Consider the following 21,707-nt stretch of genomic DNA (forward strand, 5'->3'; position numbering starts at 1 on the left):
TTGACATAATGAGTATATTTTTTCGATGGAAATCGATATACATATGTACATAGTTTAGTCACTATAATGACGTATTAAGCAAAGATAATGAGTTTACTCACTATAATGACGTATTAAGCAAAGATTATGCTGCAAATATTCCACAGTAAAGAAAGTATATATAGCATTGGCAGCTAACAACTCAAAAAATAAACAATATTGAAATCCCGCTGACAGCTCTCATTTAACACTGATTCAATAATCTAAGCTGTTGTATAATCTTTCCTAATTGATGCTCGAATGAGCATCATGGAGATATTTTGGTTTACAACAACATAGCTTAAATTATTCTTCACAATTCATCACATCAATCAAACTCGAGACTTATTGCTATAAAAATCTTAATATAAACGCTTGATAATCGAGCGTTTTGACCTGGACCGGAAATTCGCTATATGGCAACACTGAGCAGCCAAGAAAACACGACTAAAAATCAAGTAAATATTATAAGTAGATATTTTTAATAATTTTTAATGCCTAATTAAAATATTTTGCATAAAATATAGAAGGTAGTTAACTCGTTCCTATTATTATTTATTTAAAAAATTATATTACGATATTAAAAAATACATAAAATTCCATTTTTGTCATGAGGCCCGGAATCATTGTTTTCCTTAAGCCCGCGTTCGTTCTCGACGGCCCTGGATATGATTTACTATGAAAAAGCTACAAAATAAAATCTGTACTTCCCCTTAATATATAATATGAGCATAAATACAATTATCAATGCATCACTGAAATTTAATGGTGTTACAATATCGAACTCTGCTACTTATATAACAGATAATAAAACATTAAATATAACACAAAATTAAGTGCTGGTGAGCATTTATTTATTGAATTAAATACATTAAAATATAAATTAAACATATTATATTAATAATAATATTACAAGATTTAACGTAACAATAGATATATACGAGTACGTACATAAATATTACATGTTAACGTGATATCAATTTGCCATTTTTTTATAAAACTATCTTGTAACAACATAAATATATATGACATATTATAAAAATTATAAATATGTAAATAGGATGATCTGTAAATTAGAGTAAACGTACGATTTTGTATTAATTTTTTAATATTACAATCTGAAAAATGTTGGCCCCGAGACTACTAACTATATATTTTACTACCATTAATTTACTTACAAACGTGTAGTATCAAAACTATTACAAATATTTTTTATTTAATAATACACTTGCATGATATTTTTATATTTCATATGCTTTGATATAAATATATATTTAATACATAAATATTCTTAATAGTGTACGTGCTAACATATTGCAATATATTTATTTTAGAATCATATATGGTCCTTTGGCCAGCTATTTATTATATAATATAATATACATATGTATGGTAAATTTTACATTATTGAATAAATATTTAATAATTAAACAAATATTATAGTATATTAGTTAAAACACAGAAGGCACTTAATACAGATCATGTTATTTAACACAATCTTTTAATGCTATTAACAATTAAGAGTAACGTTGATATACAAAATAACAAATAATCAATCGAGATTAAACTTTTTAAAGCTCTCTTCTTTTTTTAATATACGATTAAATATGAGCATCCAAGTGTTCCATTCCATTTTGGTACATATTCCTCATGTTTGATTCGAGTGGTGCCACTTTTGTAGCTGCTGCTCCAAATCCATTACCTATAACACCATTCGCATGGCCGTTTGCCATAGATTTTATTCCTCCGTTAGCCATATTATTTACACCATTGGGCATTTTAGTTGCATTATTCTGAACTTGCTGACTAATCGTGTTGATACCTATTTTTAAATAATCAATTAAAAATAAAATATTTTTTGAACAACACCACGTATAGTTGTAATGGTAAAATGCCTACCTACTACATACCTGGGTATGAAGATAACTGTTTAGTGTTCTGATCTATTCTTCCTCCAGCACCAGAAGTACTTACACCACCAGGAACTGGCTGCTTGTTTAAATTTGCCGATTCCATGTGATTCATTATTAATCGATTAAAGTCTTCTTGTACTGTTTGATTATCTGTGTCACCATCGACCTATAATATTAACATTTCCTTTACCATTCAACTATTTCTATTTTAATATTATTAAATGTGTACTAACAATGGTTAATCTCTGGTCAGAATCCAACGATTTTAGCATTGGCAATGAAAGCTCTCTAAAGAGTTCCAATCTTCTTCTGAAAGCTGCAACACTATCATCCAGTCTTCCTCTTCCAAGTTGTAATTTAGAGCAGTCTAACAGGATAACGCGTGGCTGTTGTTTAAACTGAAACAGTAAAAAATATGCTTTTCTTAGTTACATTAATAATCAGATAAGAAGAAACCGCTCCGCGTGGGGGTCCGCAGATTACAAAAAAGTATGGGGGCTTTCCACAGAGTTCAACTAAAATCTTGTTTTTTCAATAATGCTTAATATATTAAAAATCTAAAATTGAACTTGATGCTCTGTAATCAATCGAAGTAGATCGATCAATTCTGGTCATTCGACTATTCGCGTTCATTACAACAAATCTAATTGAAGTTTATTCTCTTCAACGATCATCTACTTTTCACTTAATCAATAATATGAAGATATCTACAATAATATACTGTATTAATTTAAGCACATACTATTTATTATTTTTTTTAATGTAGCAAAAATTATCGAAAATTCTCGAGCAATCGAGAAGGTCAAATGAGAATATTAATTTCTACAGAATTCTTAGTCACTATTATATTTTAATTATTTATCACGACATTTATCCGTAAGATTGAGAAAATTTATCTTAAACTTCAATTTATTTTAAATTAAATAATCACTATTTCCAATCTTCCTGACTCAATATAAATTGTAAATTCCTAGTCTATATGGGATTCCAGCACAGGTCTTTCAGGTATTAATCGGTAATAATACACAAATATAATTAAATGTATATTTGTGTATTATTACCGAGGACCTGCCTTATAAATATATATAAATATAACAATATTTTTATTGGTTCGAAACGCTAAAAGTTTGTTTAAACATAATAATCTGTTTAGGTAATCTCTACAGTAGTAATCTTAATTTTCGTAGCCTCCTCATATTCTCTTTGTATAGATTCCTCATTAAATATTTTACAATCATAGCTTTTATTATAACTGTAATATATATAATCTGTATTCAATACTTTATGATATAATAATTGTAATAACAAACAAATATCCAATCAATTTCCCATCAAACTACAAATCAATGGTTTACTAACACGAATATCAATTTACAAATTTTCTTTTCAGTTTACATAGATAATGAAAGCTTACACGTCTATATACATATGTAAGTAATGTAAACTTATACATATTATAATACACGTGTGTATAAGTAATATTGTATCTGATGTGAAATCAATAAAAAGTCGTCGCTTCTTCCTCAAGTAGCAATTTGAATACGTTATACTATGACCTCTAGCATGTATTATATATCATCATGATACTTTCCTTAAGTAAGAATTAATAATTTACAATACGCGTGTGAAAAATTACCATATTCTCGAACGCTTGCACTTGCTCTATGTCTCTGGGATAGCCGTCTATGATGACACCTTTAGCCCTTGAAAACTTGGACATGTTCTCGCTGATCAATTTTAGCACAACGGCGAATGGAACCATCTCACCACCGGCTATCGATTGGCGAGCTATGGCAGCATCACTGCCTGGTCTTGTGTCTCCATCAGCTAGTTGCCTCAAGCTCCTTCCAAGACTAAAAATAAAAAGTGTATTATTTTTTTTTGTTTATAGCTATATTTTCTATCGAAGGTATACCTGAAATGTATCCAACCAGGTAACTGTGATACAGCTTTTTGACAGAGAGTTGCTTTGTTACTTCCGGGTCCACCAATAACCCAAACCGCAGGCGGCGGTTCCTTTTTTACAGGACTGTGATAACCGTTATCCATATCTGAAGCTTTTACTGTTATCACATCTGCTTGCACAATCTGTTGCTAAAATTGTAATACATTTGTATAATTCGAGGATTGCAAAAACATATGTTAATTATAAATTGTCCGCCTGATGAATTTTATTTTATAAAGTTCATATTTTCAATTTTTTTTAATAACAGTCGTATGGAGTTTTTTAAACTTAATATTTTCTCGATAAAGCAAATTTTCTTCGTCATATAAATGATCATTGTCAATCAAAGTTCTATTATAAAATATTAGTTTTCAGCATCACTACTATTGTTTATATAATTTTTCATGGTTAAAATAGTAATTTAATTTATTTTAAAAAATGTATACAAATTTTAAAAACACAACTTTTTAGATATTGAACTACAGCTTGTAATTCACAAGTATATGTAAGTTATTTTTAGTACGCAAAACATTTGAAAAGTTGCCGACTCTGAGATACAAATGTTAAAAACGGGACTATTTAAACCAATTCATTTTTTGGTAATAATCTATGAAAAACGCTAAAATTTTGTGGATTTTTTTTCAAATCAGGCCCTAAATTTAGCGTTTTGAGCTAAAACTTCCGTGGACTTTAATATATATTTTTTGTTTTGTAAGAAAATCGATAAAAAAACTAAAATATTTTTTTAAGTCCACATATTTTTTAGCTCAAAACCCTGAATTTAAGTCCTGTTTAAAAAAAATATCGAAAAAACAAAATATTTTCTACAAATTTTCAGCCTTTTTGCTAAATTTTTAAACTCACAAATCTATCAAAATGACAAAACTTGTAGACGGTTTTTCTTTAAAACAGACTCTAAATTAAGGGTTTTAAACTTAAGAAATTTATGAATTTGAAAAATATTTTTTTAGATTTTTCCTCAAAAAATAACTTAAATTAGGGTTGTAAGCAAAGCTGGGGAGTCGTTAAATTTTTTTAGTACAGGAGTACTCAACCACTTTTACAATTTGTTTAAGAGGTACACTCTAACGACCATTCGAACAAACGAAAAGATAGATCAACACTCAAATGTGAGCAAATAACTGCGTTGTTAATTGTAAATATTGCAAAGAGCACCTAGCAACACATCCGTCCCGAGACGTTAATCACCCATAAGTGGCACAGAAAAATCTATTCTTTGTGGAAAAGAACGTGCGTTAGACAAAACATTCTACCCTGCGCATTGTTCTTCGACTATTGGTTAATGATCGCCAGATAATTCATATGGACAGGCGTAAACATATTCAGGGAGTATGTCCAAAAAGCGATGCAATTGTCTAGCAAACATTCTCATCTGCAATTCGCCAGAGCTGTCTCGAACAAGCATTATAAAATATGAATTACAAGGCCACGGAAGGGAAGACGCGGCCTTGTAACTCATATTTCTCTATTTATGTGCCAATTTTAATGCTTATAAAATAAACTAAGACTAGCTTTTGGCTAAAGTCACATTTTTTTGGCCAAAAACACCCCAAGATTTAAATAATCTTTTTACTTATAAATCATATAATTTAATCTTTGTGGGTAAAAATATAAAGTGTAATTACAACGAAATGAACAATCACAAATTTTAAAATCGATTTAAAATTATAAATGCTACTAAAAATAGATAATAAGAAATTATTTTAAAATCACGAAAATAATAAGAAAAATCATTTAAAAATATTTGGCATGCTTTATTGGGAGTTTTGTACAGAAAATTTAACTCTTTCTACTTTGTAAATTTATATAAACTAACTATAAGATTTAAATGAACTAAATATAATATAATTTTACAAATTAATTGTGATATTTTATTTTTGTGGCAAAAACATTTTAAAAGAGAAGAAAAAATATTATTTTTTAATTTTCATAATAAAATCTTTTTCGCTTTATTATTATCTATTGCTTATCTAAATAAATATCTTAATTCGCACAGATCTAGTTGGAAAAAGACTATAAGAATTTTTTTTTAAATCAACATAATAATCAAGTTCCAATATGATTTACTTCACTTCTGTGAAAAATATTTGCGATACTATTATTCTAATACATATATTGTATATACCTCTTAAATGTAAATAATATAATTTTGCATATTATAATAAAAATATTATATAAATAGCTCACCAGTGATTCGACTCTCGGTATGATGTTAGGTTGAGGGGGTTTAACTATTACCGGAGCTGGTTCAACTCCAACAATTTCACCAGGAATTCCATCAGCACCAGCTCCTGTAACACCATTGGCAGCAGCCGATATGTTTTCCTGTGCACCCAAAATTCTTAAAACGGCAGATCTAAAGTCTTTATAAACTTCGCCTGGATTTCTTTCACCATTAACCTGAAATGTATTATACAAAAAAAAAACAATTTTAATAATATATTTCTCGTTGCTCAGTTAAAATATATTAATTATTTTAACTAACTATTTATATTTGTATTTGTCATATTAAGTTTTTTACTGAAATGTTTTTAACATATTTATTAAATAATAATATAACACGAGCAATATAAAAAAAATGTAAAGAATCTTATTTAATACAATTTAATTGCACTTTCATGGCTTTTCATTTTAACACATAATTAATATCAATAATATTATATATTATATTCACTAGCAACTCTTACACGATAGTTGCTTATAAATACATATTAATTAAATTTAACGTAAAAACGTGAAAATAATCAATTATTATTTAGATATGATTAAATTAATCCAAAGTTAAAATAACATCAGGGGTATCGAGGCTTTGAATATCACATTTCATCTCAAAAATATTTTAATATTTATTATAATTATGATACAATACAGTTTAGTTTTTATAGTGTTATTAAATTATACTATAAAGTTGTTTGTCAGTATATTATTATATTGTATATATAAAATCTTTGTTCAAAGCTATGAAAACCATTTCGTTGACATGTCATAAATAATTTTCTAACCATAATTGAAAATATGATGATACCAATAACAGGATAATAATTGCCGTTATACAGAAAGGCCTCTTTATTTATTAATAAATAATAGCTGACCCAAAAACAGCTAATTACACACGATACTCGGAAAAGCAACGTTCATAGACTTTTGTAGAATAGTCGTAGACCCCATTTCAATTTTCTAATTAGTCTAAAGATTTTTTAATCTTTATCGTGCATTTACGTTGCATTCCTTAGGTCTGTAATTATGTACATACATATGTATTAAATATATATTTTATTAGTCACTTTTACAAGTCGTCGAAACCAATGTCATAAAATTCTAACGAACGAGCCGGTGCTCTCAGCCGCTTATTATCGGTACACATAAGGTATAATTTTGACTTATTAAATATTTACAGTTTTTTGCTGTTCTCGCCTAATACAAAATACATTGATTGGTATGTCAATCGAACTTTCTAGAAGGCCACACGACGAAGACATGTTTGTATTTTTTTAATGAGCTTTTATGTATTGACCCAAGGAGTTAATCTATTCATAATGCAGAGTAGAAAAATATAGTTCTTGTGGGAATTTTTCTATGAACAACACTTGCATAATTGCAATTAAATCGATCGATTTGTACATAACCATATTATATTTCAATATCAAATCAAGCAATATATGCATTGAAAACACAATTATAGTATCTTGCTTTGTAAAAAAAAAGTTAATAGTATATACTACATCTTTTGACAGATCCATAGGTATTCATTAAGACACCTATCCTTGATATAAATTGTATTGAATCATTTTTTAGCTGCTCTTTATAACTTAATTATTATAAATAATGGAATAATAGTGGTGCTATATAAGTTCATTTAGTAGCACTGTTATCTGTTATACTAAAAGATTTTATAATATATTTAACTATTATTGTATGCATAAACATATGTGTATAATATATAATTTAACAATAGATAATGAATTATAAAATCGTTCAATATTAACAATAATATTTATATACAATGAAGAGGTAATTGTATATTATAGGATATTATGGACACAATTAAATTTAAAAAATATATTAATACACAAATTGTGACAGGCTTAAATTTTCATTGGTTAAGTTCAATCAGTGTTAAGTTAATGGGAATTTCATAGCATTAGTTTTTCATCCACAGAAAATAATTGAAGCATCTAGATACCAGAAAAAAGTCAGAATTATGTAATGTGAAAATGTAATTTTAAAATTAATATAGTTTTGAGTTAGTTACTTCAAAATTATATAAGTAATATAAAAGTTTTTTAAACATTTTTACTGATAATGTTTAATTTAATTTTCTTGCAAAATTTCCATTTCGTTACAACAGGGTAAACACAATCAACAACTACTAAGTAAGTAGTGAAACACATGATCATAAACATTAACATAAAAATGTAAGTTTACAATTAAGAAATATCACTATAATCATCAAAGCTTGATTTTATTTAAATTATTCATCATGAGATTAAGAACATCTTATTTGTGATGATCGATCGGAATAATTAGTATAACTGTGAGCATTTGTTGCACCTTTTAAATCACTTCTGAGCGTGAACTGCGCAAATGAGGGGCGCGCGTGCTACAGCGTATGGAAGTTTGATCTTTGGAAATTTAGTCGTAATGGATTGCTTCACGGGGGGAGCAATACTATAATAGTTTTACATAAACAACAATTTTTAAATGATTGTTCGGCACCAGTTTGATACTCACTATCGATTACACAGTGTGAATCAATGTCCGAGTGTTAATTTAATTAAATAGTGGCTCAGAAAGTTCCAGGAGACCAGTTCAACGACACGAAGCAAGAGAAGCAAAAGTTAACGAGTCTATACGAGAAGATCCGGACTTGTCGACTCACAAGCGTTCTGCTGCTATAGCGATACCAAGATCAACTTCGCGTCGAATTCTGAAACTGGACTTGAAACTACACCTATATAAGTTCTGATTGCAGCAATATTTAAAAGCCGCTGATTGGATTTCAAAAAGTTGAGACAATTCTCGAGTTTTGTTCTCTGGTGAAACCTATTTTCATTTGAACCTGCTCCAGAATTAAAAATTCTGGAGCAGGGAGAACACCCAATTTTCCCAATTGTGTTATTTCAGTGAAAAAATATTTATTATCATACGACCTGTAGTTTTTTAAATTAAAATTAAAATTTTTCAAAATAATAATAATAATTATATTTAATTTTTTAAATCTAATGCCTAACTAACAGATACCATAGAAATTGAAAAACTCTAGAGTCCATATGGGATTCGAACCCATATCTTTCAGGTGTTATTAACTGATTATCATCATCGCATAATCGCATAATCCTATAAAAAATAAATATTAGCTTTCGTAAATCTTTTTCTTATACTAAGAACAATTTTGCACGATTTTGATATTATGAATAGTTTGAATCCCACCTCAGTTTGTTTATATGTTGAAACTTTATAGTAGTCACTTTTTAAGTAAGTATTTATTTTTTTACATGGTATTATTCTACGTCAACAAATGGATGTTTCAAAATAATTATATATTGATGATCATATGAATTTCATCGGTCGCTTTAAGTATCCTTTTACACGACAAACACTATTACCTAAGTCCAATGCCACGTTGAAAGACATGGCACTTATGTGGGTGGAGGGTCCCAAAAATTCTACACATGAATAAGAAATGCGAAAATTGCCTAGTTCATTTCAGGATTTCGACCCTTTTCAAGGATAAATAACCATACTAATGACCGTCCGTTGAAACACGCGCCTTATTCTTTCTATCAATTATTTTACGAATATTATATGTGCAGCGGTAAGGTGAGGTTGAGCTTTCAAAATTCACACAATAATAAATGTGTGTTTGGTGATTGATTGATGTGTTTTGTTGTTTGTCGAAGAAATACAGAAACAAAACCGCAAAGAGTTCATATATCATTCATTCAAAGGTCAAATTTGAATCTCAAAAAATGAAAAATACAAATTTACATTGTTTTTTTAAATAGGTAAAACACATTTATGGTCTATAAAGAATAAAATTATAAAAAAATAGAGTTAAAATAAAAATTAATCATCGGAGCTTTTTACACAATATGTATGCTAGGATAATGAAATTTTCTGTGTTTTTTTCAATATAACTTTAGAAAAACGTGTCCGAGAATTTCAAATTCTAAAATGTTATTGGCATATCAATATCCTGACAAGACAACAAGAAGGACATCAAAAATATGTCTTGACTTCCTAATACCTTACTATGAATTTTGGTTACATAAACGATGTTACAATGTTACAATCGATATTAAAAATATAATAGAAAACTGTACCACAGAGTTTCTTTCAAGAATAAAGCTGCTTCAACGCATGTTTTTATAATAAATTTTTCATTATGCATCAAGATGTTGTTCACCGAATGTTCGATGATAAATCTTGTCGACGTATCTAACAGCTCCACGAATATTAAGCAGGAACTTATCTTAAAATTTAAACTATACTATGAGTATTATTTAAATATAAATTGGCAAATAAGAAGAATCGTAATCTTAAATTGTTTATTTTAAGGATTTATTAATAAAATTTAATTATATTTCACTTTTCTTTAAGAGAAAAAATACAAATATTTTTACGTATTTTTACGACTTTTTAATAGTAAAAAAATCGAAGACCCAAATTTAATGGGTGACTCATGTAGAGAAGATATTTATTTAGATATTTAGAATTCTAGTCTATCTTGATAATAAAACATTAAAACATATTCATACAAATTAATTTTTTTACAAAAAAAAATGCTTCATGAAAATTTTCCCGATTTGCCATTTTTTCGAGAAATTGTCTATAATAAACACTAATTTCAACTGATCTATATATCAAATATGAGTTTTAATATCCGTTAGATTTAGTTCCACTTTTCTCAGGGAGCACAATATGCTATTTACAGGAAGAATGTGTGAACACAGAGCTATAAATGAGTGTCGCAAGTATTAGATAAAATATATAAAAAACATATTGTAATGTTTTATGGATGTAAAGAATTAGAACGTGATATTTTATAAATATCTGATATTGTAATAGTAATATTTTTGTCGTGCTTTTCATATCAATATCGATCGATAACTATCCAAATACCTTTTCTTATAATCTAACATAAAATATTACATAATGCTTTAGCTATGATTTGAGAATTAACTACAATTTACATGAACATACGTAAAATAATATATCCATCTATTTGTTCAAACATTTTAGTCATCATACTCACAATAAAACATTATATTCTGTAATAAATTATTAAAAAAGTAACTTCTTTTTAATAACTTGAATATACCATTTATATTACCTATAATTTTAAATATTTTTATCTTGATAAATTTATCCCAGTGACTATTTATTTTTCAATATAACTATGATAAATAGTTTTCAGGTTTTTAACATCTCTCCGGGTTTAAATATAATCCTTAATTTAGTTAGGCAAGAGCAAGCTACAAAAAATTCAAACAAAAAACCATATACAACTCAAATGTTATGATATTTTACTAGAATGGACGCTTTAGAAAAAGCCAAAAATAAATTATTTGTATGATGTTTCAGCATTTTTTTTATTATTGAATTGGAAATTTAACATCGATATTTTTCAGCGAAATGTATTTTTATTAGTTAAAATGTAAATTCCACTATCTTAAATTTTTTGGAATAGAAAATGCCTTGCACGAATTATTAGTATAAATTAAAATTCATCTCATTTTCCCTTTAAAAAAATAAAGTTAAACTACAATTGAATCCCTGAAAATTTACTGACGTATTTTTAGTATATTTTCTAGATTCGTGTGTTATGTTTCCTATTTACTTTTTATACCTAATTATATTTACAAAATAAAGTTATATTTAGTATCTTTGAATTGACGTACTAAAAATAAGCCATAATGGTAAACTTTCATTCAAAATACATACATATATTTCTGTTTACAGTGACGTGAAATATTTATATATAAACCAGATAAAGAAAAAAATATATTTTATAAATCTAGCATTTTTTAACTTCATTCTATTTAATTTACAACTTATTGATCAGTCACGTTAAATTAATACTGGACTATTTTTATACAAAACTAATGCTAAATATATGTATCTAACAACTTATAAGCCTCAAAGCAAACTTTTTATTATTCTTTACACAAGCACTTAATAGTGTTCCATCTAAAGATGTTTTATCTATTTTTTTATTTACTGAATGGCTTTTTAAAACCGCAAAAAAACAGTTTATAAATATTTAAGATAAGATTTAAACTTGTTTGAATAAATATAATATTTTCCATGCCTAATAAAAATGTAAACTTATAATACTATGTAGTAAAATAACATTTATTTCGCACATTTAAAAAATAAACAATTTTTTTAAATTTAATTTTTTTTTAAAAACGTTCTGATAGCGGTGAATCTTTTGCTTTAATCAGACGCTCGTATGATACAAACAGGTCTACGATATGTTCAATTTTGCAAAATAAAAATATAATTAAAGAATACGTCCAAAATTATGGAAAATAAAGATATATTTCCACAATCTTTAATGATATGTTTCCAAAAAAACACAGCAAAAAAAACATGGATGAAATGAAAAATCTTTGTCATCGTAGATCGATGACCAACATCAAAAAGATGTCCCTCTGAGTATTTTAATTATTCAAGCAAAAGCTCTTAGTTTGCACAAAGATTGGAAGGACAGAATAAAAAAATATTTTAACACGGTTTTGAAAGCAAGTAACGGTTGGTTTTACAATTTTAAAATGAGGTATTCTGTCTCATCTACATTCAATATTATTAAATATTGAATGTAGATGAGACAGGTTTATTTTGGAAAACTCTTTAACAATAAAAAATATGAATGAAGCCTTCACGCACCTTGACAATTTTTTAAATATTATGGAAGATTGTGATCCCAATGGAGAACGCATATCTCAAGTGCGTGGGGCGATCAATAAAAACATAGCATGTTATAAAATACTATATGAAGAAAAGAAAAAGAATAGTGGAAAACAGTTAACTCTTGATAACTTTTCAAAGGAAACACCCGCAAACCCCACTTAAACGTGTCTCTTAAACGTCTCTTAAACATCTTATATTTACTTGATAAATAAATATTATAAAATACACACAATTAAAATTTTTTTTACTTCCCTCGACTTTCGTACATTCAACATTCGCACACATTTTCAGGAGCCAATTATGTGTGAAAGTCGAAGGCTGCCTGTATTTGTTTAATCTTTTTAGTCATCATACCCACATTTTGTTTTGTTATAAATTATTAAAAATATAACTTTTTAATATACCATGCTTCTTTTACTAATAATTTCATTAAATTTAAAAACCCAGATGATGAAATAAATTATTAAAATCTCTTACTTACCACCATCAACATGTTGCTTTGATCGAAGTAGTCGGCCACTGGCATTACATTCTTATAAAAATTATTCAACTCCATTTTGGCAAGACTCAGGACCACATGACCCAATCTAGCTCCATACTCGATCTGCCTCTCCAATATCTTCTGTCGCCAATTTACCAATATTACACCATTCACTACCTGTATCTGCAAAAAAACACATTACAAAATTGCGACTCGTTAAAATCATATTACATATATATTTTTAATAAAAAATTCTGTGCGTGACATTGGAAAGTGCCATCAATGAAAAACAATGGACAAATCGATTCTTCGGAAAACATTTCACGTCACCATCGCGTGGGCATCAACCCTTTAATGACCTCCGATAGTCGATGGTCAGCCCAGACGCCACCCAAAATTAGTCACACGACAAAAAGACACGCATAATCGAAGGGTCCTCCTATATATAACATGCAGACATCTTGAGGAAGTCGTGTTGTTTCAGAATTAATCAAAATGATTGTTTGGCAAACATGCCGCGAATTAAGGGTTCATGTGACCTTAATCGCTTTTATTTATTGAGACGTACACATATTTTGTTGAAAGCGTTGTTCAAATATCACTCAAGCAAAACGATCTATATAATATTTATAATGGCATAATTTTAAAGAAGGGCTACCGTAAGTATTATGGGCAACTTACATATATCGGTTAAGCTAATGTGTGTATGTTATTAAAATTCAGAACTAGGCGTAAAAACAATCGTATTTAATAACAAAATTCAAGAGCAAAAAATATAAACGTACTACAAAAGAAAATGTTTTTTATTTTTAATAATTTTTGTAGCGAATTTTAATTCTAAATTTTCTTTTTTTTTATAAATAAGTGCTACCAACATTTAAAGCATAAAATATATACATACTAAAAATATTAATACAAATAATTATTTAGTATTTAATCAAAGAAATAGTATAAAACTGTGTTGTCACCTAAAATATTACTTATTGATTTCGTGCAATCAAATTTTATTTTTTATTCACCACAGCGAATTCTACATGACTAGTTTTCCGAAATAGTATTATTAAAAGTAGGTCAAATATATAACCAAATTTATATCACTATTATAGAAAAAAACTATTTGTCTAAAATGCTTCATATTATTTATTAGATTAATGATGTTTTCCTTACGTTGCACATTCAAAACATCAAAACAAAGTTAAATATAGAATTCTGAAAAATCGTCGTACAAGGTGTAAAGCACTGGGTGTTACCATTGTGATGAGTAATTAAGTTTTATCCTTGGGACTTGCATCAAATCGTGGCCTTCAACCAATTATATTGTAATACGATGAATCAAAATTGAATCCAAAGCTTTTTGAAAAGCGAATGATGACTTTGCAAGAAAAGTGTAACAACAAACCTTGTCGGAATATTCCGCCACATCCCTCATCGATCTGGGATACCCAGAAACCAAATAAGTCTTTGCAGCAGGCGCCATTTTCATTTCCAACATTAAAACTTCAGTGACAGTTTTGCTGGAGAGTGCACCAAAATCTTGCATATCTAAAAAAATATAGTAAATATAAATATAAAATATTTTTTTATAAATAATGCATTTTAAATGTTAGCTTATGATAATTTCATACTCATTACCAAGTTGATAACATGACACAAATGCATATAACGTATATAACAAATATATTTAATTGGTATAATAATTTAAATTCACACACGAGTTTTAAACGCGAGGTAATGACGAAAATAACGGTCACGACATATGACATTGGTTCATACCATGAGTTTTTCCTACCACGCTTTTTCCTGCCCCCAGATAAAATATGCATGACTAACGATTTTACTCTTGAAAAAACGCACAACTTTGACATTGATACCGACCGCCGGCTTTCAACAACGTTAGCTGCAAAAAATTGTAATAAAACTATAAAATGTTTTATATACGTATAAAAGAGTTTACGAATGCAGACAAAGTAAATACCTATTTTTCACAAATCACTAGTCGTTCTGAAATAATACATCTATGACTACAAACTTAATTAGGTCTAAATATTATATTTTAGATGTTATAATATATTGCGTATTTATATATGAAGTTAAAACAAGTTTTATCTGCATATGTTGTACATTATTGAAAAGTATTTGAAATGAGTTGAAAGTTCTTGTATAGCATTAACATTATAAGTCTTTTTGAATATGTCATAATCGTAATAAATACACAAAAAAGATTTTAACATCATGAGCCCTTTAATAATTGTGTTGCTAAAATTGTTTATTTATTGCTTTTTTATAATAGATAGCTTTACCAATTTCGTATTATTTAATTGAAGGAAGTATAACAATTTCATTTGCTTTGGAATTGGAACAGAATAAAAACCATTTTATATGAAAATGTAGTTCCATAGATTAAGGTTGTTCTAAAATCTAATATATTTAATAAATTCACTTAATGGGCAAGTCATGAAAAAAATAAATTCTAGTTTCATACAATTTTTTATTTTTATTTAAATTAAATTAAGCCCATCGTGAACTAACAGGTTAACCCCAATGCGGCATGATGAGCAAAAATAAATATTATTGTATTATTACAATACACTCATGAGGAACCCACGAAGGAGCAAAATATTCTTTCGACAAACGGCCGCCATAAATATAGCGCTTTTTAATGACAAAATGTTGACCAATGTTTGGTGTTACTATGGATACATCTGTGTAACTGTAAGAATATTGATTTATTATACAAAATGATACAAAAAGGACCGATCATTTTATTATATTCAAAAGGATTTAGTTTAACCAGTGTTAACTATATAATTTTTAATACTTGAACCAGGCTAAAAATTGATGCAATTATGTTTAACCATTTTCAACCAAATTTAATTTACCTCTATAACGTGAAAATAAAACTAATATTATTATTTATTTCTGAATAATTTAAAAGGTGTGTGCATTGATTTATTATATTGTACGTGTCATTATTTTTTTAATTAAGCTTATGAATATAAGATAATCAAAAAATATCGTGCTTTTTTGGAAAAAAATTGTCTAATGAAACGATTTGTTTTACGACACAAAAATCCATTAAGGTTTGCCTCTTTTTGAACAATCCAGCACCAAAAAGGTGGTATTAGGTTAAAGAAATGTCTGAAATATGGTTTGATTTTCTATTTTTATTTATAATAAAAAAATCGGGTGTATCTTATATTATATTATTTTGCAGTAATACAACTTTCTTCCAATAAACTACCCTTGGCTGCTTCTGAAGTAACGGTTGCATATAAAATACCGGCAATATAAATAATCTAATGAGGATGAATCGTAATTGACAGCTAATGATATTTTCATCCATTTTTTATCTTAAATAAGCAAACGATCAAATAATGGTGTGTTTTTATGGCACGAAAACATATTGTTCTTATCTATAAATTTATATGGATTTTGACTTTCTCAGTTTCCACTACTTTCCAAATTTATTTATATGTAAACCAGCACGATAGACAAGTGGTATAAGTCGCTGACTATTGACCTGAAAGACCTAGTTCTGAATCCCATATGGACCTTGGTGTTTTTCAATTTTTATCGTGGCTGGGAGATCGAAATTAACGATTATTATATAACTATAATTCTGATCGATCATCACAGATTAGGTATACATAGATTTTATTAATTTCACTATTTATGTTCACCCATATCGTCCTTAATATGTTATTCCGTCTTTTCTTTCTATGTGTTATTTTTATTTTTGGAAGTTAAATAAAATCTAGAAAATGTATAACTTTCAGTAAATAAGGGATTAAGCATTGAACCGGTACAGACAAAAAAAGATTTATAGCCCCTGATAAAGAAAATACTAGGGACTGTATTATTACATACCATTTCCGATGGCGTACTGCTGTAGGAGATCAGTCATGTTAATGTGTATCACGCCTCTCTTCTCCTGCATCAGATTGTCGCAATGTGTCACCTTACCGCTGCCAGGACCTCCTATACCAAAGCCAAACAATAAAAATTAAATTTATTACGTTTCGAAAATAGACATATCAAGGATATATAGAGTGCTGAATAATCGTGAATAATAAAAGCTTTCGCTTCTCACCGAGTACGAATATAACTGGAACTCTGGGCGTCTCAAACTTGACGTGGCTGGTGTTTTGCATGGGAAATTTTCCCGTGGGGGGCGTAGCCGCCACCCTAGGCTCCCCCGTGGCCGACCGGCCCCCCGTCCAGGCACTGCCCTCCCTACCTTGGTCATACGACTGTGTCTCATTGTGCTGTTCTATATTTAAGGAGAAGAAAAAATACATTTGAGACTTAATCAACACATTGTAAAAAACAATTGAATCATAATATTATTTTTAATTACCATTACTGCTTCTTAAAACAATTTGTGTAAAATTAAAAAGCCTCAATAAAATAAATTTGGTTGACTAAACCTGTTGTCTAAATACTTTCAATATATTATATACTTTTATAAATTTGTTTGTAAATGTGTAATAATATTATTTATTTACTTTAAATTGTAACCACAAATGTTTTTTATCATTTCATAAAATATCACAAACATTAAAATAGTAAAAGTATGTCATAACTCTCCGGAACGTTTTGTTATGTAAGAGAGTTATATACCAGATTTTATATACAATAGAAAACTCGTTTTTTCGTATTCGTGAAATGCTGCGAACGTTTAAAATAAAACGGACCATTTTCGCCTGAATCTTAAAATATTTGTAAAAATACGCTTTAAAATGAAACATACATATAAAACAATCTAAATTTTTCACTTGGCGCTGATCAAAAAACAGATGTGCATTAGGTTTCAATTATTTTTTGTCATGACAAGTTTATGTATTTTTCTGTATTGAAACGCAAAATGGCGCAAGCGTGAAGACGTTTGATTAATCGTTCCAAATTAGTTTTATTAAAGCTGATTATATTCACGGTAAATGTTTAATTATCGTAAATATTATCTTATTGAGCTCATTATCCGCGAGATTTATAAAATCTACGAAAACCTAATGCGTGTTGACCGATCGAAATTAATTATTTTAACAATCACTAATTTCGATTTCCCAGACATAGAGCCCAGGTCTGTAAGGTAATAATCACTGTTTTTTATTAGAGAATTCTGCATACCATACACTAGCTAGTTTGCTCTGCACTAACTAGTCTGCTTTTAACCCTTTCACCGCGGATGGTTTCTATAGAAGTCATCAAGAAAATTGCCAGTACTCATTGGGTATTTAAAGGTGTCATAATAATATGGTTATTTAGTATCACATAAATTTGTTAAACCATAATATTTTTGAAAATATGGCATGAATGAGTGCCCCCCAAATATTAACAAATTTCGAAATGGCGCGCCAAAATATCAGGCGCGATGAAAGTGTTAAATAATCTGTAAAATTAGAAAAAGTTAGGTATGCTTATAAATGCTATTCTATTGAAATTATAATTTTAATAATAATCAATATTAAACTTGAAAAACTCTGGGTTTCATTTCGCAAAAAATCTCAATTATTGCGTGCCAATCATTGTGAAAACGCGCGTCTTTTTGCAGTTAGTTTACTTATAATAAATTATATACAGTGGCGTAGCTAGGGTATGTGTCGCCCGAGACAATCCTTAAAATTGCCGCCCCTCCCATACATTTTTTTGCAGAGTCATAAAATCAACATTTCTCAAAATAATAAATTGATTATTGTTAAGCTCTTGCTGTTCGTAGATTTACATAAATTTTAGTATATTCAAGGTTAAGAACCACATTAGACGATTCCATCGCGAATATGCCGCCCCCAAGCAAGTGCCACCCAGGGCGGCCCGCCCCCTCCGCCCCACCATAGCTACGCCACTGATTATATATACTATATATATAATACTACAAATGACAATAAAATTTTGTATCATTTTTAAACGAATTTTAAATTATTTTTTTAGATCTTTTCTTTTACATTTGCTTTTTATATGAGGTAATTTCCTATAAAGTTGTATCATTAAAGTGAAAAAATAATATGTATGTATAATATATACATAAATATGAATGAAATTTATAGCAATAAGTCTAAAAAGTTATGCTAATAAAACTTTTGCCATAAAAAAAATCGACTATAATACAAAAATTATACGTGCTAGCAAAAAACAATATTATACTATAACTGTATGTCACTTTGTATATGAAAATATAAAGCCTTTTCTTTGTGAGAATTTTACTAACAATTTCACATTTTATATTTAGCAAATTCATAAATTTTGTGCCCAAAACTTATCTTTAAAAATACATTTTAAAATATTTAAAACGACCTTTACAATTAGATTTAAAATCATCATGTTTGTTTACATATAAATCGAGTAATATTATCATTGTGTAAAATATATTGTACATTATTATTTATATTTCTAAAAACTAAAATTAAAAATTTTAATATTTTTCTATAACATAATTTAACTCCACACGATTAATATTTGCTAAAAATAATATTATTTTAATGATTTAAGCGTTTCTTAGCTTTTTTAAGAATTTGCACATATTTTTATTATTCGTGGTTTCCCAATATGTACATATTTAGTACTTATTACGAAATATATAAATGAATACAATACTTAAACTTACATGTATGTATATTATATAGTTTTATTATACAAATTTGCTATTTTACATATTCATATATGTCTATATTTTAACGCTCGTATACTTAATTAGATTTGTATGTTATGATGTTTTATTGATGTATTCTGTGTTAGTCGCTTTTTTAATTATTTAATAGATAACATACTTTATATATTCAATAAATCGATTATATATTTCAAGATACAGCGCGAATGAAAGACTTGAGTGTTTTATTACTATCTTCGATTACCTTTATTATCCTCAATTTCGTAAAGCTGTGTATTTGAATATATCAATCGCAAATTAAAGTATAAAACGTAACAAACATTGAAATTTATAATAAAACACTCATAGTCTATCTCTATGTAATGAAAGCGCATGCTTTTATATAATATAGTTTATATATTTGTATATTAGTTATACATCGTAGATAGATAGCGACTAGTTTTCTTAATAAAATATTTAAATTATTCGTCCGATTTTAGCAATATTAATATTCGAATATAATGTCAGCTATGAGGAGCTGGTCCAGATCGTGTCACTTCACTCTAATATTTGCTGCCTTTTTTATGCAATCATGATGTATTGGGGTAGCTAATGAGGTCAAAATGATCTCACTTTAATTTTAATAAATTAAATAAATCAATCAATCAACGTTACTTTCCCTTAAATTTATCGAACCATAATATAATACAAATCATTCAAACGCCAACGCTTTATGTAAGCAATTACGTTTATAATAATTCCTATCCGATCAGATAAACTACTGTGTCTAGTCTATTAAAAAAATCCTCACAATAATTTTATTAACGAATCGTCAACTATCACGTACAAGGACATACGACGACATTGTATCAAAATCGATATTCGTGAACTTCAACTGAATCGACATTATAATCATTTCGAATGTGTCTATCTATAATACAAACATTGAAACGACATATTTGATACACGCATGTGTGGTATTGACACTGATTTTAAATTTGAAACTTTACACTAATAAATTAACATATGTATAGCAATTTACATAGTAAACAGTGGTATATAAGATTTGTAAATAATTCATTTAACTCTTATTTTTACAATGATTTTAATTTAATTTTGTGATAATTAAAATAATCTTGGTGACTAGATTAGTTTATAGAAGAACGAAAAACATCTTATTTAGATGTTTTAAAAGTTTATTTTGTATTTAGCTTACATCTTTTAATATATGTTTAAAATATTGTTCTAATTAGAAATTTTTAATTGCGCAAATTATTTTATAACTTAATTTTCTACCAAACTAAAAAATAAATCAAGTTTATTTTTTATTATTAATATTTTTTTATTTACATATTAATATATAAATTATATTTCACTGTGCAACATTTTTTTGCCATAAAGATAACCCTATATAAATATTATAATATTAAAATCATTAGTGAATAGTCGATTTTAATTTTCTAAATATTAAGAATCACTTTTATTTATATTTTTATGGTAGACTTTAATAAATAATACATGTTTGATTAATTAATAACTGAGTTGCCTCTAAACTTTAAATTACTAAGAACTGGACTTTTAATTAGAAAAAGTAAAATTCACTATTTCAAAATCATTTCATTAAGTGTTGTTTTTAAAGACTCCAATGTCAATTTTATATTTTTTTACGGCTTAGTTTGACACATAGTTAAGTTAAGTAACTACAACAAAGCATTAATTAGATCCATGAATAAAATATAATTTTACTTAGTAAGTAATCCCGAAATAAAAGTCGTTTTTTATAAATTTAAGTATTAACAGTTAGTTTTGCTTGGCCATGCTTTTCTTGTT

General features: G+C 27.7%; 1 protein-coding gene across 1 annotated transcript; it reads right to left on the reverse strand.

Annotated features, from left to right (window-relative positions):
* Positions 1-1,920: 1,920 nt before the first annotated feature.
* On the reverse strand, positions 1,921-17,592 carry LOC148239025 (adenylate kinase isoenzyme 5). Its single transcript, XM_088181199.1, has 10 exons — positions 17,385-17,592; positions 17,162-17,272; positions 14,694-14,836; positions 13,295-13,477; positions 6,097-6,297; positions 4,935-4,961; positions 3,847-4,025; positions 3,568-3,784; positions 2,165-2,329; positions 1,921-2,097 (listed from the first exon to the last, which is right to left on the reverse strand). Exons 1-10 carry the CDS (start codon positions 17,590-17,592, stop codon positions 1,921-1,923), a joined length of 1,611 nt encoding a protein of 536 aa, XP_088037325.1.
* Positions 17,593-21,707: the final 4,115 nt, after the last annotated feature.

This window comes from Plectrocnemia conspersa, unplaced genomic scaffold (genome assembly GCF_051122295.1).
Source record: "Plectrocnemia conspersa isolate PC_06_02 unplaced genomic scaffold, ASM5112229v1 ptg000001l, whole genome shotgun sequence".
Classification (NCBI taxonomy): Eukaryota; Metazoa; Arthropoda; class Insecta; order Trichoptera; family Polycentropodidae; genus Plectrocnemia; species Plectrocnemia conspersa.

What these genes read in the sequence shown, in the direction of transcription:
- LOC148239025 (XM_088181199.1), bottom strand. Translation starts at nt 17,592, where the DNA reads ATGTATTTTTTCTTCTCCTTAAATATAGAACAGCACAATGAGACACAG. An exon ending in TCCAGTTATATTCGTACTCG is followed by an intron (nt 17,273 to 17,384) that starts GTGAGAAGCGAA and finishes GCTTTGGTATAG; the next exon opens with GAGGTCCTGGCAGCGGTAAG. An exon ending in CTCTTAAACAAATTGTAAAA is followed by an intron (nt 4,026 to 4,934) that starts GTGGTTGAGTAC and finishes TTACAATTTTAG; the next exon opens with CAACAGATTGTGCAAGCAGA.